The following is a 25189-nucleotide window of genomic DNA, read 5'->3' as shown; positions in this document are numbered from 1 at the left end:
GGCTCCCCAGACCCCAGTTGAACCGTCCAACCCATGCTAGCATGGAAAGCGGACGTTAAATGATGATGATGATGATGATGATATATATATATATATATATATTTAGAAAAAGTGTAGGTGGCATACAAGTGGGTATATATTTATAAAAAAGAAGTTTGAAAACGCCACTATATAAGATAAATTTTAATTTTCTTAGAGATTTCACATGTTTCAGTTCTTCTTGAAAAAACGAAACTTAGCAAAAATATTTTTAAAAGTTAAGAGTAATAAAAAAGTTCATAATTGTTTCTTACTAGTCTCAACAGAGTCCACATGGTGGTGTTTTGTGGGGAGGAGCATAATGGCTGTCTTGTGCGTTGACTAGATTCGTTGGCTGTAATCGTGAAAATGACCGTTGGCTATAATATATATATATATATATATATATATATATAATACAAAATGGGACAAGAACGCAAAACATCTGAACAATACAAAAAAACTAGGACGGGTCATTCGAAGCTTTCTATCCTCAGTCAAAAACCAGATCATCCTCGCAATTTCGGCCGATTAATCTTGAGATTGCTCCAATCTGGCCAGCCCCAAGAGCTTAGTTATGTATATATATAATGAAGCTAGCATGCTCTGCTAGATGTTCAGTGTCAGTGTGCATGTACAACAGAGTGTAAGTATCTTAAGAGAAAAATTAGGTGTAAGAGGCATCAGATGTAGTGTGCAAAACAAAAGACTGTGCTGGTATGGTCATATTATGTGTATGGATGAAGACAGCTGTGTAAAGAAATGCTGATCTCTACTTGTGGTGGGAACTTGTGGAAGAATTAGATCCAGGAAGACGTGTGACAAGATGGGTGAAATGTGATCTTCGGACACTGAGTCTCACGGAGATGATAACAAGTAACCAAGACTTCTGGGGAATCGCTGTGTATGAGGAGAGATATCAAGTTAAGTGAAGTCATGGCCAGTGCTGGTGACACATGAAAGATACACATACCAGTGACACGTAAAAAATACCCATTACACTCTGTAGAGTGGTTGGCATTAGGAAGGGCATCCAGCTGTACAAACCAAGCCAAAACAGAGTAGAGCTTGGTGCAGCTCTACAGCTTACCATCTCCAGTCAAGCTGTCTAACCCATGCCAGCAGTGGAAAATAGACATTAAATGATGATGATGTTGATGATATAACAGGAAAAATGAACAAGGGCATAACCTGGTACTCCTTTAATGTGCTTGACATTAGAATTGATACCTATGTTGTTTAATTGTCATATCCAATCATACATATACTAGCACTATGACCCGGCGTTGCTGGTTTTGCGGGGTGACTGGAGAAATGTAAAGATGTGCACGACCACCCTTGAACGGTTTTGAATGACCATAGAAAGTGTGAGCCCTCTAACTGAAAAATTGTGGATTTGTATAAAGGACACACGCACAGACATTTTGCCGTTTATATATATAGAGATATATATATAAATATTAAAATACACACGCATACACACACACTCACATACACAGCTGAAGAATACTGCAAAATCAACAGTCTGATACCTGTTGTTGAAGAATCTATTACACCAGGCTGATAAATATATACAGATGTCTGGCTATCTTCCTCCTTTCACAGGATGCTAGATAAATATTATTTAAATCCTATGAAAGAAACTACTCAAACAGATAACATGAAAATATTAGACAACACGAATAAGATATAGTAGGTTAACATCCAACTGAAACATAACAATATTCAAACCACTTGCAAGCTTTACACTACATTCCAGAAATACAAACCGATGAAAAGGCCTCTATGCATGAATTTTTATCAAATAACATCCTACCATCTTAAAAGGGAAAGGGGGACATGTTGGACAATAGAGTCCTTCAAAGCTTCTGGGAAAAATTTGGATAGGTAGAGCAAGAGTACATTCAGGCTGTGGGAAGAAGATGTCTTGTCAAAATTCAAAGAAGCTGTTTGTTTTTGTTTTAATAATGATGGGAACCAGATAGTTACGGGCTCCTCTTTAGTTCTCAATCTGCATACTAATTTACCAGACCTACCCCACGCTTATACAACTTTGGTCCTAGATACGCTCATCATTTTTCATTTAATGTGGTGTCCATGCTGGCATGGGTTGGACGGTTTAACAAGAGCTGACCAGCTGAAGGGCTGTACAGGCTCCGTGTCTATTTTGGAATGGTTTCTTATTTCTTAATTGCCCACAAGGGGCTAAACATACAAGGGACAAACAAGGACAGACAAAAGGATTAAGTAGATTACATTTACCCCAGTGCATAACCGGTACTTAATTTATCGACCCCGAAAGGATGAAAGGCAAAGTTGACCTCGGCGGAATTTGAACTCAGAATGTAATGGCAGACGAAATACCTATTTCTTTATTACCCACAAGGGGCTAAACATAGAGGGGACAATCAAGGACAGACAAAGGTATTAAGTTGATTACATCAACCACAGTGCGTAACTGGTACTTAATTTATCGACCCTGAAATGATGAAAGACAAAGTCGACCTTGGCGGAATTTGAACTCAAAACATAATGGCAGACGAAATACCTATGTCTTTACTACCCACAAGGGGCTAAACACAGAGAGGATAAACGGATTAAGTCGATTATATTGACCCCAGTGCATAACTGGTTCTTATTTAATCGACCCCGAAAGGATGAAAGGCAAAGTCGACCTCGGCAGAATTTGAACTCAGAACGTAACGGCAGATAAAATACCACGAAGCATTTCGCCCAACATGCTAACGATTCTGCCAGCTTGCCGCCTTTCATTTTGGAATGGTTTCTACAACTGGATGTCCTTCCTAACACCAACTACTTTACAGAGTGTACTAGGTGCTTTTACGCAGCACCAGCATGGATGTTTTTTATGTGGCACCAGCACCTATGAGCCTGCAAGATTAGTAATGTTCAGCTGGAGAGGTTTGCAGGGACAAGCCTGTATGCAAGTCACATCTGGAGTGCCTCTTCATCATGGATCTACTCAATCATAAATAGCCTGGGGTTAAATAATAACATTTCTGAAACACAATTCTACATTATCCTACAACACATTGCAACTCTCTCTCTCTCTCTCACACACACACACCAAAGATGTTTCAATATCTCAAAGTATCACCACCACCACCATCATCATCATCATCATCATTTTAATGTCTATTTTCCCATGCTTGCATCGGTCAGATAGAGTTTATGGGAGCAGATTTTCCACAGCTGTCTCTCCTTCCTGTCACCGACCCTCACCTATTTCCAAAAACAATTAATATTTCCCCCATGGCCACACATATTTCCACAGAATATTGCAAATGAACAACAGTGCTTGTATGATGCTGACAATCATTTTCAACCATCACATGATGTCAAGACAAGGAGATACAAATGCTTACACATATACATATACATACACATACACATATACATATATAAATATGACAAGCTTCTTTCAGTTTCTGTCAACTAAATCCACTCACAAAGCTTTGGTTGGCCCAAGACAAGAGCAGGGGATACTCGCCCGAGGAGCCATGCAGTGGGACTGAACCCAGAACCATGTGATTAGGAAGTAAACTTCTTACCACAGTGCCATGATTGCGCCAATCAGTTTCATAAAATTATTTACAACAGCAACGACAAACTAGCAGATGAAAGATCAATAGTATGGTGAATGGAAAGTGCTTTCTCTTATTTTAATAAACATCAAGAGGGAGAGATACCTTCTTTTCTAAGCTTGAAAAGTTGTAATGAAGCCAATAATTGAAGCACACCCCTTTTGATATCACCACCACCATCTGAGCTATCTCTGATTTAATTTTGCAAAGTCTTTCATTTCAAAATATTCATATCAAATTACAATCTTCCATCATATTTTTAAATCAGACTCATTGGTTATATTCCAGACAGTATCTTAATAATGGTTTCAAATTTTGGCACAAGGCCAGTAATTTCAAGGAAAGGGTAAGTAGATTACATCCACCCCAGTGCTCAACTGGTACCTATTTTATTGACCCTGAAAGGATGAAAGGCAAGGTCAACCTCGGTGGAATTTGAACTCAGAACACAAAGCCAGATGAAATACTGCTAAGCATTTTGTCTGGTGTGCTAACAATTCTGCTAGCTCCTCGCCTTAGTAATAATAATATTGGTTTCAAATTTTGGCACAAGGCCAACAATCTCTGGGAAGGAGCTAAGTCGATTATATCAACCCCAGTGTTCAGCTGGTAATTATTTTATCGACCCTAAAAAGATGAAAGGCAAGGTTGATTGAACTCTGAATGTAAGGACAGACGAAATACCATGAAGCATATTGCACAGTGTGCTAACAAATCTGCCAGCTCATCACCTTGCAGTATCTTAATAATACAAAAAGTCACTGATCTTGCAACAAGTAAAATAGCTAGCTTGAAAATCTCTATAAGAGATGAAAGTAGTAACTATACAGAGAAGTAATATTTATTGCCACTTCAAATATATATTGCAAATGATAAACTTCTTTCAGTTTCCATTTGCAAAATCCATTCATAAGGCTTCAGTCAGCTTGAGTCTATGGTAGAAGACACTAGTCCAAGGTTCCACACAGTCTATCTACATTTAAAGCTACATGGTTGCAAAGCAGACTTCTTTACCACACACCCTTGCCTGTGCCTATGGTTTATATTTTCTCACTGAAATGCAACTTAACCAAATACCTACCTCTCACTGGTTCAGTCTACCCAATAGAAAAATAAAGTCATAGAGTAGGCACAGCTCAGTACTAAAAACAAACCACCCTATTATTGGTTTCAAATTGTGGCACAAGGCCAGCAGTTTTAGGGTTGGAGCTAAATTGATTAAATTGATCCCAGTGTTCGACAGATACACATTTTATTGCCCACCCCCCAAAACAATAAAAGGTAAAGTGGACCTCAGCAGAATTTGAACTCAGAATGTAAAGATAGACAAAATGTCACTAAGCATTTTACCCAGCATGTTTACAATTCTGCCAGCTTGGATCACCCTATTATTGACAAGCGTTTTATTTATACTTGCAATACCCAGTTCAAATCTTCCTATAGGTCCTAGTATAGCAATGGGAACCCGCTCTAGTTTACCTTATCTTGAATCACCACATGAAAAAACAAATGAGTTTTCAACAACCAATAACCTAATAGATTACAGAGCTAAATTTGTAATATAATTACCTGGATAGTCTTTGCGGTGTTTATATTTAATTCGATTGGATTCATCAAAATATGGTTTCTGTTGAGCTGGAGACATTTTATGCCAAATCTCCCCCAAGTAAATGCTGATTTGGGAATTGGATGCTGTTGGAAACATTTTCATTAAAGTCGATCTGTAGGTACGTCCAAATACCATAAAAGCATTCATTGGACGCTTAATGTTCCCATTTTTATTACGAGAGCTACTTCCACTTGCCTTGTAAGTTAGCTTGGTTCCTGTAAGGGCAAAAATCAATAATAATAAATGTAAAATAAAATTATCAAAACAGTTTTTAAAGAATTTGGAATTGTGGAGTTAAATTTTTGTTATATTTCCGAAACTGCTGTCACAGATTTTGAAATTTTAAAAGTAAGTGTAAATTTTCAAATTTGGTGTATTGATGTACTTTTCCACACTGAATCTGATTTTGTTATTTGTTTGTTCCAGAAAAATTTTTTAGAAAAATATTACAGAGGTTTAAAGTTTGATCATTTTTCCCAATCAGAAAACAGGATTTAGAAGCTGGAATTTTTTATGTGATATTTGTCTATCAACAAAATGAAAGCAAAAACATTACAACAAATTTTTTATAAAACAAAATGAAAGCAAAACTTAACGATGACATAAGTTGTAAGAAGTTTTGAAGTTTTAATTAGTTTTAATGAATAAAGTCATGTGAAACACTCAAACAGGAATGTAAATAATTTAAAAAGGAAAAAATTGTCAATGAAACTTTTTTGTGAAAAGTTACAATAAAAACTGTACATTAACCCTTTCCTTACTGTATTTATTTTGAGATGCTCTATGTTTCATCATCATCATCATTGATGATATATATATATATATATATATATATATATATATATGTGTGTGTATATGTATGTATGTATGTATGTATGTATGTATGTGTGTATGTATGTATGTATGCATGCATGCATGTATGTATGTATCATCATCATCATTTAACATCAGTTTTCCATGCTGGCATAGGTTGGAAAGTTTGACAAGAGGTGATTTTGACATGGTTTCTATGGCTGGATGCCCTTCCTAACATCAACCACTTTATAGAGTGTATTGAGTACTTTTACACAGCACTGGCATGGGTGCTTTTTACATGGCACCAGCACTTATATATCCTTATAAAAAGCAAAGTTTGTTTGTTTGCTTCTACATTGACTGCCGAAAACACCTGAATAAAATTGATATTTCAGGTTTTTCGTGTCATTTAAACTAATCTAACCTTTCCACAGATAACTGTGCATTTATTTTCCATAAACGGAATGGAAGGGGGCAAGTTGGTGGTGTATTAGCTCCTATTTCTAGCCATCCATGTACTATCTATTTCACCGTAATGCTTATTGCAGAGCAAAAGAATACTCCACCTATCACTCAGTCCACCTTCAACTTTCTCTAACTTTATACATTACATTTATTCCTTTGAAGTTGCTGCTGGACCTCTGATTTCTCTCTGTCTATATGTCCCTCTTTATGTCTCTATCTCTCTCACTATCTCCCTCTCTCTCTCTCTCTGGTTGTATATGTGTGTGTCTCTCTCACTACCTCTACTCTTTTTCTCTCTAGAGAAAAAATAACTGTGACAGATAGAAAGGGGGTTAGTGAGAAAAAACAAGTGAGACAGAGGGGGAAGGAGGTAGCCACATCTATAAATCTATCGACAAAGCTATTTCTTTACTACCCACAAGGGGCTAAACACAGAGAGGACAAACAAGGACAGACAAATGGATTAAGTCGATTATATCGACCCCAGTGTGTAACTGGTACTTATTTAATCGACCCCGAAAGGATGAAAGGCAAAGTCAACCTCAGCGGAATTTGAACTCAGAACGTAGCAGCAGACGAAATACCGGTAGGCATTTCGCCCAGCGTGCTAACGATGGAACCATCCGTTATGCTGCCACACCACCTTGGATTGAAGAGGGGCACATTTATCATATTTCTCAGAAACCTGGATCAGGCAACATTGCGCAATGGTTCACATATGGGTGTTACTGAACTACAGCCTCACATTATCAAAGCAAAAATATTCACTGGATGTCATAAGGGAGACATTGTATTTATACCTAGAAGGAGGGGAAGCACTCCGTCGGTTACGACGACGCGGGTTCCGGTTGATCCGAATCAACGGAACAGCCTGCTCGTGAAATTAACGTGTAAGTGGCTGAGCACTCCACAGACACGTGTACCCTTAACGTAGTTCTCGGGGATATTCAGCGTGACACAGAGAGTGACAAGGCCGGCCCCTTGAAATACAGGTACAACAGAAACAGGAAGTAAGAGTGAGAGAAAGTTGTGGTGAAAGAGTACAGCAGGGATCACCACCATCCCCTGCCGGAGCCTCGTGGAGCTTTAGGTGTTTTTCGCTCAATAAACACTCACAACGCCCGGTCTGGGAATCGAAACCGCGATCCTATGACAGCGAGTCCACTTCCTTAACCACTGGGCCATTGCGCCTCCACTATACCTAGAATACCACTAATACTAACAGATATCCCCTTTCATTTCAAATGATTGCAATTCCCAGTGAGAATCGTTGACCATTAACAAGTCCCAATGCCAAACACTGCAGGTTGTCAGTCTCCATCCAGAAGAGGGCTGTTTCTCACATGGCCAATTGCATGTAGGTTGCTCCAGAGTAGAAAGCCCACAGAAACTCTTCATATATGTTCTAAAGAAAAAAATTAAAAAACATTATATATCGTGAAGTTCTGTTAATATTTTATAATTTTCGTACAATACATTTCTCTATTGCTCTGGCAGGGGGTAGTGGCGACCTCTGTTGTACTCTTTCACCCCAACTTTCTCTCACTCTTTCTTCCCGTTTCTTGAGTAACGCTGCGATGGACTGGCATCCCGTCCAGCCGGGGGAAACACATACGCCACAGAAACCAGGAAACCAGGCCCATGAGCCTGGCCAGGCTTGGAAAGGGCGCATAAATAAAAATAAACATTTCTCTATTATAATCTATATTACTTTCAGCATTTAGATACACTAAATAAATTTGTAAAAGTATGTTACGCAATATTTGAATACTTTTTAACAACTTTTATTGTAAGGAAAATAGGCATTACAATTCATGCCAACATATGCCTTATGAATGCATTTCAACACTGTACAGACCAGACTGAAGGCCAGGTGGCCTGCTAATATATATATATATATATATGAGACGTCTTTCAGTTTCTGTCTACCAAATCCACTCACAAGGCTTTGGTCAACCCAAGGGTATAGCACAAGACACTTGCCCAAGGTGCCATTCAATGGGACTGAACCCAGAACTATTACCACAGAGCTACACCTGTTAACTTACTATTTATTAATTTTTGGCAAAAACGAATTTCATTCTCATAATTAACATTATGTATCCCAAATTTGAAAACAAATGGAACAAAATTTTTTAAAAATAGAAAACTGACAGCAACAGAAAAGATGCGAAAACTGTAATGTATATCATGTTTGTTGTTATAAACTAATTATACTACACAATAAATATTTATTTCATACATGAATACAAAACAAAAATAGCCATAGAAAAACAAAACGAAACCTCAACATTCACATTGTTCTCAGTAGTAGTAGTAGTAGTAACAGTAGCAGCAGCAGCAACAGCAGCAGCAGTATAAGTGAAGTGAACTGGCCTTAACTTAGCAATTTTAACCCAATTCACACTAAATAAAATAGGTTCTGGAACATGCTAAACATAGAGTATTTATTTTACCATTTTATTATTTTTTTTTACATGATTTTGTCCCAAAACAAGGCTTGAAGCCACTGAAGCATAAGGGATAAAAAGAAGGAAAAGAAGAAACCTGCAAATTCAAAAAATGTCATTTTACAGAAGGATTAAAGGAATGAACATTGTAAACCAGAGAAAAACAAAATGATAGTAATGAGTTCCAGCAAGCAGCAGTTCAAAGGAAGAAGCCATTAAAATAAAAGGACTTATGACTAACAGGAAGCTGACAGAGAAAGAATGCCCCTGAGAAGAGAAGTGGGTGACACATTTAAAGGTCTTGGCAGAGGATGCTACACCTGAAAATTCATCAGAGCAATGACAATGGAAATTCCTATTGAAAAGACACAATGGAAATAGATTCCAATGGTGACCAAAAGACTCAACCTATGTTGAAAGAAAAGGACCTGCCATGTTAACAATGCAATTCCATGGGCCAAGAAACAGGGTGTGCAAACACATCTCCTAACATTTGGGGGGGGGGTGCAAAAACTGAAATTTACACAATTACTTATTTCTCTCAAGTTTAGAAAACAGTATGTAAAAAGTAGCTTGAAGTTAGGTTTCTTCTCAAAGAACAAAACCAAATAAAAAAAGAACAATAAGACCTTGTTTGTAAAAAATTTTGGAACTGGGTTTGCACCCACTAAGCAAATTTCATTCCTGAGCTAGTGTGCAATTCTGAAATTATCTATAATGAATGCATGATTGGATTCTTTTCTGTTTGCCTGCACCTGTGGAAATTCTAAAGTTTAGTGAAAATTTGAAAATTTGGTATATTGATGTAATTTGCCACACTGAATCTCAGGGTCTAATTCACTTTTTCCAGAAAATTTTAAAAAAAAGTTAGAGGTTTAAAGCTTGATCATTTTTACACAGTCAGAAAAAAGGATTTGGAAGCTGTCATTTTGTGCCTGACTGCATGTGTTGTCCACTGTAAACAAATGAAATATTGACCATATAACCCCTCATAACATTTTATTTTTTGGAATTTTCAAAAAATTTTACAAATTTGTATTCCAGACATGGGAATTCATATGATTACGTATGTATTATATGCATGCTTTTAAAGCCTAGCCAGGCTAATGAGCCCAGTTTCCCAGTTTCTATGGTGTATGTGTTCCCCAGTCCATCACAGCGTTACTCATTTTCGCCAGCTGAGTGGACTAGAGCAACGTGAAATGAAGTGTTTTGCTCAAGAACACAACACATCACCCGATCCAGGAATCAAAACCACAATCTTATGATCATGATGCTGACACCCTAACCACTAAGCCACGCGCCTCCACATGATTACATATATTAAAAAAAAAGGATTTTGGTACATGATTTAAGGACTATTTAGCTATTATTTTTAGCACATGTCATGACCACCACATCCCACATGTGTTCTGAATTTTTAATAAGCGAAAAATGACCAAGTAACTTGGTAACAGCTTGGCTTGTTACCATGGAAACAGGCACCTCTATGTCTGTGGCTTTTGACTGGCTAAAATTACCGAAAATTTGCAAACTTTAAAAGCTATCAACTCTTTAATTATTGATTTATGGTGGAAATGAATTTCGTGTCAATACAAAACTAAATCAACACATCAAACATGAAATCAATTTGGAACAAAAGTCAAAGAAATTGAAAAGTGGCGGCCAAACAGAAAAGATCAATGTGATCTTGTCCTACGTCATGTGTGACCTTGCTCTATATTATATGTGACCATGTCCTATATTATGTGTGACTTTGTCAACAATATTATTTACTAAATTAAAAGTGAATGCATCAGAATGGAATTTCCCATTTGGAGGTACTTCTGGTTTTATTTTCAGTTTCTATTTACAACTATTATTTGCTTTAGTTGAGTCATTAATTCTGCTGAATAACATGAATATAACAATTTTCCAAATGTCATGTTTATGTATGAAACACAAAAAAAGTCAAGAAATTGAATTTAAGGCAAATAACAGCGGCTGTATGTCTATTTCAGTAACTATTATTTTTCTGAAATAAATTTATCCCAATATTCATCATCATCATCATCATCATCATCTTTTAACATCCATTTTCCATGCTAGCATGGGTTGGACTGTTCGACTGAGGTCTGGAAAGCCAGGAGGCTGCGCCAGGCTCCAGTCTGATCTGGCAGTGATCCTACAGATGGATGCCCTTCCTAACACCAACCACTTCGTGAGTGTAGTGGGTACTTTTTACATGCCACCAGCACAGGGGCCAGAGGAGGCTGACAAACGGCTATGATTGATTGGTTCCTTTTTACGTGTCACCGACATGGACGCCAGTTAGGCAGCGGTGGCATCAGCCACGTTCAGATGGTGCTTTTTACGTGCCATTTGATTTTTATTTTGATGTTGATGTTGACGTACTTGACTCAATAGGTCTCCTGAAGCACAGCGGGTCACCCTACTTTATTTTTTATACCTTATAAAATCTCATATTGCTTCTGAAGTTAAACACCCCAAGATCAACTTTTCTCTTCATACAAACACAGGGTCAATAAGTGCTAGTTATAAATTGGAATTAATTTAATCAAAGATGAACATCAATGGAATCTGTATCTTTGTGGTACCAGTGCCGGTGGCACACACTTTGTGGTACCAGTGCCGGTGGCACACAAGAAAACCATCCGAATGTGGCCGTAGCCAGTTCCGCATCGATTGACCGGCCTCCGTGCTGTGGGCACGTAACAAACACCATCCGATCATGGCCGTTCGCCAGCCTCATCTGGCACCTGTGTCGGTGGCACATAAAAACACCTTCCTAAGACCCGGCAAGACTAGTCAGTCCACCTGTGCATACCTTCCTTCTTGTGACACTTGTGAAGACCTGTTGAGGCAAGTGAAAATCAAATCAAATCAAAATAGATGAACATCAATGGAATTGTATCTTTGTGGTACCAGTGCCTGTGGCACACAAGAAATCCATCCGAACGTGGCCGTAGTCAGTACCGCATCGACTGGCCATCGTGCTGTGGGCACATAACAAACACCATCCGATCGTGGCCATTCGCCAGCCTCATCTAGCACCTGTGTCGGTGGCACATAAAAACACCATCCGAAGACCCGGCAAGACTAGTCAGGCCATATCCCATGGCCCCTACCTGGGACGTAGTCAGTCCACCTGTGCATACCTTCCCCCTTGTGATACCTGTGAAGGCCTGTTGAGGCAAGTGAAAATCAAAATGAAATCAAAACAAATCAAATCAAATCAAATCAAAACAAATCAAAATAGATGAACATTAATGGAATTGTATCTTTGTGGTACCAGTGCCGGTGGCACACAAGAAAACCATCCGAACGTGGCCGTAGCCAGTACCGCACCGACTGGCCTCCGTGCTGTGGGCACGTAACAAACACCATCCGATCGTGGCCGTTCGCCAGCCTCATCTGGCACCTGTGTCGGTGGCACATAAAAACACCATCCGAAGACCCGGCAAGACTAGTCAGGCCATAACCTGTGGCCCCTACCTGGGACGTAGTCAGTCCACCTGTGCATACCTTCCTTCTTGTGACACTTGTGAAGACCTGTTGAGGCAAGTGAAAATCAAAACAAATCAAAATAGACGAACATCAATGGAATTGTATCTTTGTGGTACCAGTGCCGGTGGCACGTGGCACACAAGAAAACCATCCGAACGTGGCCGTAGCCAGTACCGCATCGACTGGCCTCCGTGCTGTGGGCACGTAACAAACACCATCCGATCGTGGCCGTTTGCCAGCCTCATCTGGCACCTGTGTCGGTGGCACATAAAAACACCATCCGAGCGTGGCCGTCTGCCAGCCTCGTCTGGCACCTGTGTCGGTGGCACATAAAAACACCATCTGAGCGTGGCCGTTTGCCAGCCTCGTCTGGCACCTGTGTCGGTGGCACATAAAATCACCCACTACACTCTCGGAGTGGTTGGCGTTAGGAAGGGCATCCAGCTGTAGAAACACTGCCAGATCTGACTGGACTGGTGCAGCTTTCGGGCTCCCCAGACCCCAGTTGAACCGTCCAACCCATGCTAACATGGAAAGCGGACGTTAAATGATGATGATGATACTCACTGAGAATAAAAAATTTAACCCTTTAACATTCAGATTACTGAGTCAAATATAAAGTTTATTTATTCAAATTGTTTTGGGCTAATCATGTATTATCTTGTAGCTTCAAGATTTCGATGATGTTATTGTTTATTAGCATAGCATTATAGGTTAGATGTGAGTGGTTGGATCTGGTTAGTTTTAGCATAAGCCAGGTAGAATATTTGAGTTACATATGGCCAGTTTAAATGCTAAAGAATTGAAGACATCATCATCATCATTATCGTTTAATGTCCACTTTCCATGCTGGCATGGGTTGGATGGTTTGACTGAAGGCTGGCAAGACAGAATGCTGCACAAGGCTCCAATCCAATCTGGCAAAGTTTCTACTGCTGGACGCCCTTCCTAATGCCAACCACTCTAAGAGTGTAGTGGGTGCTTTTTACATGCCACCGGCTTGAGAGCCAGTCAGGCAGTACTGGCATTGACCATGCTTGAATGGTGCCTTTTTATGTGCCACTCAAGCAGTATTGTCGTTAGTCACCTTTTTTAAAAATTATTGTTAGTCAAGCCAATACCATAGGGCAAAGAATTTGAAGATTTCAATCTTAGTGGAAACTATTTCACTTCATAGTAGTAATGTTTTTGGCAAAGGCATGGATCTCGTAACCATACATATATTCTTTTCTATTGAACTAAAACCATGTGTGTTGACAAAGTTGGTTCTGTTCCTCATTCTATCAAAACCAGTAGGCCCCAGGGTTCAGCTTTGTTGCCCATTCATTAATAACTTATTTGCCATCACACAACAACATACATTCTTACAATTACAACACTACTCTTTATTCCTACTCAATATTCCCCAACCATTCATCATCCATTTACACCACATGCCAAACCAAAACTGATTCCAAGAATAGAGACCTTGAAAGCACTCTCCAATGGAGATATTCTAACTTTGTAACTTTTAACAGCAAGAGAAGACAAACACCACTAATCATATATTTAAAAAAAAAAATACCATCACACCACACTCCTCATAATCATGAGTAACACTCAGCTAGAGCCCTCAAATTTGCTTCAATCGTTGGGTTTCACTATTACCAAGGATCTTCCCTGACAAAAGCACATACCAACACTTGGCCCTTCTCTTCAGGGGCGTAAATATATAAATACATCAATACAAGTTGTCAAGGGGTGGTAGGAGACAAACACACACACACACACAATGGGCTTCTTTCAGTTTCTGTCTATCAAATCCAATCACAAGGCTTAGGTTGGCCTGAGGCTATCGTAGAAACCACTCACCCAAGATGCCATGCAGTGGAACTGAACCCAGAGCCATGTGGTTAGGAAGCAAACTTCTAATCATGCATCCATGCCTCCACCTATACACACGCACGCACACACCACACACACACACATACACTTCTACACAGTTTCCATCCACCAAATTCATTCAAGTAAAACCACCAATAGAAGAGAATATGACCAAAGACTGTGTGTACTCCATCCCATGCAGCTGTGGTAGGTTATACAAAGGCGAAACATGCTGCCCCTTAAAACAAGGGTAGAGGAACATCGCAAAGCTGTGACACGAGGAGGTATTAATAAATTGGCTATAGCTGATCATGTATGGAAAAATGGAAACCACCTCCCCCTGTGGGATGAAGTTAAAATAATAGACAGAGAACTAAAAGAAGCAGCACATATGCTAGGACACAACAACCTCCTAAGCAGACCAAGTGCAGATATGAGCAGCATATAGGAACCGGTATTAAGGAAAGATAGAAAAATATTAGATTTATAAGCCCTAAAATTCACTCCATAATTGCCCACAGGCATATGACATAGTGATTAAGAGGGCGGGCTACTAACCCCAAGATTCCAAGTTCAATTCCAAGCAGTGACCTGAACAACAACAGCAACAGCAACAACATCGAAAAATACCTTAGGAATGAGAACCCGGGTTCGAAATTTCCCCAAGACACCTGAAGAAGGCTGAAACATTGTGTTAACAACAAACAAGATGAGGACAAATATCCGTCAAATGTAAATAATGTAAATAATGTACTTGTTCAAGATGTTGCACAGTCGAACTGAACCCAAAACCACATGGTTGCAAAGTGAAGCTTTATTCCTAGTCAAAATAAACCATCATTATTGGGTAAATCATACTCTGTTAATGATATCATTTTATGAGGACATGCATTAAGAGATAAGAGTGAGTACCATGTTTAAAATTGGCTGTTTATCTAACAGATTGGTTAATTATACCTATATATAAACTAGTATGCAAAATAGCTAGTTATAATTGTATATTAGTTGTATTTCCTAAACATTATCAGTGCTTTAACTTGGGATTTAAAAGTCCAATGTTCAAATTTTGCCATTGTCATTGTGCTACGTGTTATTTTATAGCTTGTTCAATAGCAATCATTCATCTAACCTGTTATGTGTGAAGGCATGGGACACAGTGGTTAGGCTTATGATCATAAGGCTGTGAGTTTGATACCTGAGAGTACATTGTGTCTTTGAGCAGAGCTCTATATTTCACATTGCTCCTGTCCACTCAGCTGGCATAAAATGAGTAGTACCTGTATTTCAAAGGGCCAGCCTTGTCACATTCTATGTCACATTGAATCTCGTTGAGAACTACATTAAGGGTACACATGTCTGTTAATTTCACAAGTAGGATGTTCCGTTGACCAGATCAACTGCAACACTCATCATTGTAACCGATGGAGTGCCAGTATAACCTGTTGTATAGACATGTATGTATATCTGTATGTGTACACATGTATGTATGCATGCATGTATGTATGTGTGTGTGTGCGTCTGTGTGTGTGTGTGTGAGTGTGTGTGTATACATGCATGTGTGTGATAATGATGATGATGATAATGATTATGATATATATGTTATCATCATGGTCATTGAATGTCCACTTTTTCATGCTTGCATGGTCAGATGGAATTCGTTGAAGCAGATTTTCTTCTGACAGATGACCTCCTTGTTGCCAACCTTCTCTTTCCAAACAAGGTAATATTTTCTCAGACCTAAACATGTTTTGCATGCAAGACTGGAAATCGTTAACCTTACTTGTATGACAACAATGCTCATTTACAACCATCATGTGATTTTATAAACAAAGATACACACACACACACATACACAGGTAACAGTTTCTGTTTACCAAATCCATTCACAAGGCTTCGATCAGCATAGGGCCATAGTACAAGAGTCCAGTTTAGTAGTTGCTAGGAGGGACAATATCTAGCTTTAATCAAAAAATCACAATAACTTGCTTTAACTATAGCTGTATTAATATTTTGGGGAACAAAAAGTTAATATTCATCATAAATATATTTAGAAGGCAAAAATAATCCTCTCAAATTAAAACTATGATTTCACAAGCCCACAGGGAGGACAGACAGGCCTACCTACAGGTGCAGGCATGGCTGTGTGGTTAAGAAGCTTTGCCTTCTGTTATAGCCTTGGGCCAATGAAAGTCTTATGAGAAGACATAGTGCATAGAACTGTTGACTATATATGCATGCAAACATATGCATGTTTGTTTGTATGTTTGCCTTGGCATCATATGATGGTTGTAAAATGAGCATCACTGTCATACAAGAGGTGTTGTTCATTTCGACTCTTCCATGAGAAACATGCCTCAGCCATGGGGAAAATATTACCTTGCTTGGAAACAGATGAGGGTTGGCAACAGAAAAGGCATCCAGCTATAGAAGATCTACCTCAATGAACTCCTTGAGACCCATGCAAGCATGGAAAAGTGAATGTTATATAATGATGAAGATGGCAATGATGGTGGTGGTGGTGGTGGTGACAACAATGAAACCTCATGCCAACCAATGATGATGATGATGATGATGATACTATGATGATGGTCATCACCATCACCATTTTGACATTACATCATTTTTTCTAATAAAAGACCTCAGTTGAACATCAATACCTCTTTATATACCAACAAATATATCTCTTACAACATTATTATTGCCATTTTCTGTTATTAAATAAACCACCTGTTTTGAATCTGTTTTAAAATCATTCAGATTTCAGAATATGGTGCACTTAATATTTTGAATTAGTTGAGTTTGACCTAAATCTCTATGATACTAGTGACTGATAATTGTAGACATGGATGCATAGTAGGAAGCTTGGTTCCCAACGACATGGTCTCTGATTCATGGCACCTATGGTAAATGTCTTGTAATATAACCCAAGGAAGGCCAAAGCCTTGTGAATGAATTTGGTAGACAGAAACTGAAAAAAGCGAGCTGGCAGAAAAGTTAGCATGCCAGGCGAAATGCTTAGCGGTATTTCATCTGTCTTATGTTCTGAGTTCAAATTCCGCCGAGGTCGACTTTGCCTTTCATCCTTTCGGGGTCGATTAAATAAGTACCAGTTACGCACTGGAGTCGATATAACCGACTTAATCCATTTGTCTGTCCTTGTTTGTCCACTCTGTGTTTAGCCCCTTGTGGGTAGTAAAGAAATAGGTATTTCATCTGCCGTTACGATCAGAGTTCAAATTCCGCCAGGGTCAACTTTGCCTTTCAACCTTTCAGGGTTGATGTAATCGACTTAATCCCTTTGTCTGTCCTTGTTTGTCCCCTCTAAGTTTAGCCCCTTGTGGGCAATAAAGAAATACATATTAATGGGTATTAGTAATGGGTGTCACACTAAGGTGAATGTTTGTGCATTGGATAAAATACTTAGTGGCATTTCTTCCAGCTCTTACCGTTCTGAGTTCAAATGCCACCAAAGTCGTCTTTTCCATCACTTCGGGGCCACAAAATAAGAACCAGTTAAGCACTGGATCTCTGTAATCAACTAATCCCATCCCACTAAAATTGCTGACCTTGTGCCAAACTTTGAAACCGTTACTAATCATCACACGATGTCTGGTTCTCTGATAAATTTCTACAACTAAATTTAGAATGGGGTCCACAGAAGCTATTTCTTTTAAATCATAATTCATTTTACTATAGAAGTAAAAGTATGTATGTGAAAATTATGCAGCTTGTGTTCCTGTCCCTAGAATCAATAGTTTGTAAGAACATTCTGTTCGCCGATGAGGTTAATGAGCAATCAATAGTAAATGATTCCTTTACATCAAAGCTGTTATTTCCCAGTGTTCAGCACAATTACCTCCCCTTTATTTTCATGGCATATACCATCTATCTTATCTGTCCTTTGTTTTCTTTGAGATATAAATGTATGATAGCTAATAAATGTAGAATAAAAAGTATGCTTAAGTCGCGCAAAGCCATGAACTAGTTTTTGATTTCCAATTTAAGCTATTTGACTTCACTCATGCTGTTACCATTTATGATGTCAGGCAACTTGAGACTGCTCCCGATTCTATGATACAAACAGCTTGTTGTAAAATGATCGAAATCAAAACTTCCATGAATATTTCATGCTAATTTGTGTTTCAAATACTAGCTTAATAACGACAAAGTTATTTTACTAACTTCATTATTTTCCAAGTTAAAAATCATGACAGTGTGTTTTAACAGGAATAATGGCAGTGTGTTTTAACAGGATTAATGGCATAGGAAAAGGCAGACACGTCAAAACCTCTCATTTAACTCTCCCATCGAATATAAAGTGTGCGATGGGAAAAAAAAACAATGAACAATAAAAGGCCAATGAGATTCAGACGGTGGGCAACTGGTTAAATGTCCATAACTTCAAACCCTGTAACCTACCTTTGGACAAGTTACATAATCCTGCTTGTTTAAATTAAATGGCACTGTAGAAAAAACATCACCATCATCGTCCTCGTCGTTTTAATGTTCACTTCTCCGTACTCAGACGGAATTTGTCAAAACAGAATTTCTATGGTGTGCAAGAGAGACGATTGCGCTGGTATGGTCATGTGGCGAGAATGGATGAAGATAGGTGTGTGAGAAAGTGCCAATCCCTAGCAGTTGAGGGAACCCGTGGAAGAGGTAGACCCAGGAAAACCTGGGACGAAGTGGTGAAGCACGACCTTCGGACGTTAGGTCTCACCATGGAAATGACTAGAGACCGAGACCTATGGAAGTATGCTGTGCGTGAGAAGACCCGGCAAGACTAGTGAAGCCATAATCCGTGGCCCCTACCTGGGACGTAGTCAGTCCACCTGTGCATACCTTCCTTCTTGTGACACTTGTGAAGACCTGTTGAGGCAAGTGAGAATCGAATCAAATCAAATCAAATCGAACCAAATCAAAATAGATGAACATCAATGGAATTTGTATCCTTGTGGTACCAGTGCCGGTGGCACATAAGAAAACCATCCGAACGTGATCGTAGCCAGTACCGCAACGACTGGCCTCCGTGCTGAGGGCACGTAACAAACACCATCCGAGCGTGGCCGTCCGCCAGCCCCGTCTGGCACCTGTGTCGGTGACACATAAGAAAACACCATCTGAGCGTGGCCGTCAGCCAGCCTCGTCTGGCACCTGTGTCGGTGGCACATAAAAAACACCATCCGAGCGTGGCCGTCTGCCAGCCTCGTCTGGCACCTGTGTCGGTGGCACATAAAATCACCCACTACACTCTCGGAGTGGTTGGCGTTAGGAAGGGCATCCAGCTGTAGAAACACTGCCAGATCTGACTGGCCTGGTGCAGCCTTCGGGCTTGCCAGACCCCAGTTGAACCGTCCAACCCATGCTAGCATGGAAAGCGGACGTTAAACGATGATGATGATGATGATGATGATGTATATCCTTTCTCTTTCCAAGCAAGATAATATTTCTCCATGGCTGGTCATGTGTTCATGGAAGATTGGAAACAATGATATCGATTGTATGATAGCGACACTCGTTTAAAACTATCACGATATCAAGATAAGGAGGCACAAACACATAGAAATATATGTATATAACGGGCTTCTTTCAGTTTGTCTTACTAATCCTCTCAAAAGGCTTTGGTTGGCTCATGGCTACAGTAGAAGACATTTGCCCAAGATGTCACGCAATGGGACTGAACCAGAAACCACGTGGATGGAAAGCAAACTTCTTAACCACAGTCATGTCTGCGCCGAGCTATTAAAACAAAGCAATTGATTTTTTTTTAAATTTCCCCTTTACCCAATTAGTACTTTGACCTTTCGGTCACTGCACTTCTTTTTCCACTTCCATAGGTAGTGAAGGTTTAAATTACATACGGAAAAAAATTTCACTATTTCTATAGAAGTTTGGGTTTTATGAAAGAATATAAAGAAAAAAAATATGAAGAAATCAAAAGAGAAAAAAGGGTAGGGAAGGGAAATGATAAATATATTTACCGGGAACATATTTATCGTCAATTGCTTTCTCTGTCTTGTTCATTTGAACAGACAGAGAACGTTGTTTCCTCCGAAACTTTCGCATCGATGTTTGAGTATTAATGTCATCAATGTACAGTCGATGTTGATTATTCAGAGATTCTGAAGTCGAATTCGTTTCAAATTGTGTATTTCCGTGAATAGGATGAATCATGTTTTGTGTCGTTTTCATATATTGAAGTCGATTGTTTATAATAGAAAATACATGGACGATCTTTTTGGGGCGTGCAATAATATTTATATATAAAATATGTATATTATGTATGTATTAAAAAGTATGCGTACATGTGAAGAAAGGTTTATGACGATGTATAGAATTACTAAAATAAAATAATAATAGATATAAAATTCGTTTTGTTGTTTAAAAGTAAAATCGTTTGATTTTGTATGTTTTTGTTTTTGCGTTTTTTTAACGTTTTAGTATTTTAGAGAATCGTTTACATTCTTGACATTTTTTTGTTTTGCTTTTCTCTGGTTCTCGCTTGAAATCAATGTAAAACTGATACAAATATCAAAAGTAGTCATCATTAATATTAAACTATAAAACAATAAACCGTTGAAGTCGATGGCAGTTTGAATGTGACAGTCAAATGACTTATAAGCACGTTACAGAACTCAAGATATTCTTCAGTCGCGTGCAAAAGCAATAGATCTTATTGCGCTTCTCGAAACAGCCTGTTTCTAGAAATAAAAATGATGAATACAAACTATTTTCCAAACATTTCTCCTCAAATGTACTTAATTTTTGGTTCGAAATAATTTACTTCTCCGTCCTACTACGTGGCACCTTGGACCACGCAGTAGGACTTCTACAGTAGCCCCGGGCCGATAAAAGCCTTCTGAGTGGATTTGGTAGATGGAGATTGAAAGAAGCGTTGAGTGTGTGTGTGTGTGTGTGTGTACTTGCTTGTACCTCACTACCGCTTGACAACCGATGCTGGTTTGTTTACGTCCATGCAACTTAGCAATTAGGCAAAAGAGTCAAATAGAATAATACTAGACTTTAAAAAAACCATAAGTGCTGGGATCGAGTTGTTCGACTAATACCCTTCAAGGCGGTACACAAGTATAGCCGCAATCTTATGACTGAAACACGTAAGAGATAAGGAATAAAAAACAAAGAATTAAAATTCCAACAAATATATGAGTAGACATTTGTGTCGGAATTCTTAAACTGTAAAAAAAAACCCATGTTTTAATAACTTGTATTGGTTAGGTCGCTTATTTTTAACCGTTTGTTGACAACCAAATTCCGAATACGAATCATAATTTTTTGATGACCCAGAAAAAAGGACGTTTCACACAGTCTGAGATAGCTTTCCTGAAGTGAAAGGTTGGAGATGAATGGATGCATGTGATTGGAATGGTTTAATGATGATTTGAAAGACAAAAATTTGTAGAAGTGGAAGACAGAGAATTCTAGAATGATGCAGTTTTGAAAGGGGTGGGTTTCGCGTTAATAATTGCCATAGATTCATGTTCTCATTCAGGTTTCCAAATCTAAATTAACAACATATTCGAAATAAAAATACTAAAATTAACAACAACAAAAAAATCCCGATTTGTTTAATATATTCCTAGCTGACATTTTGGTATGTCGAGAAGTTACAATATATAACTTCTCGTAACTCCTTCAAAAACAGCACGTACAAGTCAATACAATTTATTCCGCTTTAAATTTTTAATTATACAGCACAGTATAGTTGACTGGATGAAGAAATAGACATTAGTTTAGAGCAGCAGTTATCCATGCAGGTAGAAGAGCCTGTGGTTGGAGAGTGTTCATGAACGAAAATTTACCAGCCAGTTGAATAGACTTTTGTTTGCAGTCCAAGATGTTTACTGGTACTTGTTTGACATTAGCAGACGATTATATATGAGATGTACTCCAGTGTATTGAGCTTTCATAAAATTTCTGCAACAGAGCAGGGTGGAAATATTTTCAATAAGACAAAGCTTCGATAAAGGGGAAGCCTACCTAGTTTTTGTGATAAGAGCTTCAGTAATATTAGATATGTGAGATAGCTATATTAGTGATTAAGAGGTTTAGCATTCAGTTTTTTTTACACCTTAATTAGATCCTCATCAGTGGCGTGGCAAGGGTTCTCAAATACCTTGTGATGATAATTTTGATAAGCAAGAGGATATTTTGCGACCTTTCACATATGCGCTCGTGGATGGAGATTCCCTTTCGCCGTACCACCACTGTTATATTTAGTTCTCAGTATCCTTTTTGTGGTTTTAGTGAATATAATAAGTCCAATGCTCTTAATTAGATTATACCTCTATTTTGTACCTTCGCTTCAGAACTAACAAAGTTCGCCATCTTTATTCTAGGGCAAGCAGTATCATAAGCGGTTTTCGATACCAAGGCGCTGAGTTGCAGATTGCCGTTCTGTGGACCATTCGCGTGTCGCAGTCAATGCTCGATCAAAACTGACTTCCATTACACAGTAAGAACAAAGTCCTCCGACCAACGATGGCAACTCTTATGCGGTAGTTCCTCCTGCGATATATTACATACAACTTTTTCTCAAGTTATCCTACCACCTTATAAAAGGACACTTATAAATAATGTCAATAGGGCACTGTGCCTTGGGGGGGGGGACTGGATCTTCACGGAGGAAATGCCTTAAGTTCGTAGATCGGTTATGGTGGGGAATGAATTAGGGTTAAGCAACATCAACAACGAGTCGAGGTCCGCAATAATATAAAATTCCTCCAATCTGAAACGAATTTGTATTCAAACATTAAAAGAAAATGTCTTGCTACGATGAGGTTAAAATTAAGGCTAAAAATACCTAACACTAAACCAATAGCTTTGATATTACAACATTGTTATGAAGAGCGATGAAAGACATTAGTTCCATTACATTTTGTTATGTAGTTCAATGCGTGGAGTAGAAGTTGAAGTCAATGTGTCCATGAATTGATTCTTACTTGCAACGAAAATATGTGCTAACACACACATAAACACGGAGACACTCACAAACCTAAGCACACACATGCATACACACACAACGTGCGCGCATTTATACAGTTAGTATGTTGAGGTTTATCAATTTAGAGTGATAGTTAACTTCACAGGCTCCTCAGTGTAATTGACCTTCGCTTTGAATGAAAACAACAAATTATGTAACACTGTTCGACTTAACTAGATATAGTTAAATAGTTCCTTGTATTATATTCTAGTAAATCTTCGTATTGTTCTTTAACTCTAGGTAAGCCCTAATGAGCATAGCTATGATCAAGGTCATTCCAGCCATAAGCATCCCATCCAACTCTCAGATACTATGTATCTTTGACTACCTCATCCGACACAACTACAGAATTGAGCCTCAATGACTTTGTTTCCTCATAAATTTCTGAAAAATTGATATTTTTTTAATGAAGTTTTCTGCAAAATCCTTTCAAGTGCTGTCGGTGACGATTATATCGTGGTGAAAATTTTCTGCGGAGGGTGTCGAGGGAGAGGAAGAGTTTCGAATAATTCACACATCTCGATACGAATGTAATTATTTTCTCGACATAATTGTAAACTACATCATGAAAACGTATGAGGAAACAAAGTTGAAGTGCAAGAAATATCCGCGCCTGCCTCCATTTTTTTTTTCACATCAAATTCCAATATAATATTAGGTTGTCAAGAAAGTTCTTGCGGAATTTTAAATTTTGGTTTTGAATGATGTATTTTCAAATAAATTACTTTGACTTTATATATAACTAGCAGTATCGCCCGGCGTATGCTCGGGTTTGTAAGGGAAATAACTATATAAGCATTTTTAGAGAGTTATAGCCAAAAAATAGCAAAAAATGCATTAAAAAGGGGAAAAAAATTATGGTAAATTTTTTTTAAATCATTGACTCATCTTAGACATTTTTAGAGAGTTACTTCCCTTATATAATAGCGAAAAATGCATTAAAGTGAAAAAAATGATGGTAAATTATTTTTTAAATCGTAGACTCATCGTAGACGCGCGCTAATACCCAGAAGAGCTCGATATGAATCACGACTATAAGATACCCGGTTTTGGTTAAACTGCACGGCAAAATGTGGGAGTAGTTAGGAATCTAAATCGTAGGAGACAGACACACAGCCTCTCTTTTATATATAAAGATTTTAAATCCCGTTTTTCGCTCTATCTAATCGTGTTACTCGTTTTCTTTTTGAATAATTAAGCCATTTTCCCCCGGAAAGTTGAGTACAACATGGGCAAAAAGCAAATTCGCACAATTTTCTTATTCCAGTTCAAGCTAGGCCGAAAAGCTGCTGAAACAGCTCGCGAATCGATGATACGTTTAGTCCAGGAACCACTAATGAATGTACAGCACAATGGTGGTTCAAGAAATTTCGTAGTGGTGACGAGAGTCTTGAAGATGATAAGCGTAGTGGTCGGCCATCGGATGTTGACAACGATCAACTAAGAGCCTTATTCGAAGCCAATCCACGCACAACTGTTTGAAAGCTTGCTTCTGAATTAGACGTAACGTGTATGACAATTTCCACCCACTTGAAAGAGATTGGAAAAACAAAAATACTTGAGAAATGGGTGCCGCATGAATTGAGCAATAACCAAAAAAAAAAACCGTTTTGAAGTGTCGTCTTCCCTTCTTTCACGCAACAAGAACGCCCCGTTTCTTGACCGGATTGTGACTTGCGATGAAAAGTGGATTCTTTACGACCACCGGCAACGTTCAGCTCAGTGGTTGGACGCTGGCGAAGCTCCTCGGCACTTCCCGAAGCCAAAGTTGCACCAAAAGAAAGTCATGGTGACTGTTTGGTGGTCTGTGGCCGGTCTCATCCATCACAGCTTTTTGGATCCAGGCGAAACCATTACGGCGGAGAAGTACTGT

General features: G+C 38.7%; 1 protein-coding gene across 4 annotated transcripts in view; it reads right to left on the bottom strand.

Annotated features, from left to right (window-relative positions):
• The window catches only part of LOC118767772 (transcription factor Sox-3-B-like), a 45293-nt gene extending 24350 nt beyond the window's left edge, over positions 1-20943 (bottom strand). For 2 of the 4 annotated variants that reach the window (XM_036512901.1, XM_036512907.1), the window contains exons 1-2: positions 20297-20941; positions 5193-5447 (exon numbers count right to left, since the gene is read on the bottom strand). In XM_036512901.1, the coding sequence (XP_036368794.1) occupies positions 5193-5447; positions 20297-20507 (466 nt within the window). In that variant the 5' untranslated portion in view covers positions 20508-20941. Of the gene's footprint in view, positions 1-5192; positions 5448-18731; positions 18862-20296 lie in introns of those variants that run through there. The other 2 variants (XM_036512916.1, XM_036512911.1) reach the window with 2 other exon arrangements.
• Between the last annotated feature and the right edge of the window lie 4246 nt (positions 20944-25189).

This window comes from Octopus sinensis, linkage group LG2, assembly GCF_006345805.1.
Source record: "Octopus sinensis linkage group LG2, ASM634580v1, whole genome shotgun sequence".
In the NCBI taxonomy this organism is placed as follows: Eukaryota; Metazoa; Mollusca; class Cephalopoda; order Octopoda; family Octopodidae; genus Octopus; species Octopus sinensis.
Note: the sequence above shows the minus strand (reverse complement) of the source record. Positions and strands in the feature narration are given on the sequence as shown.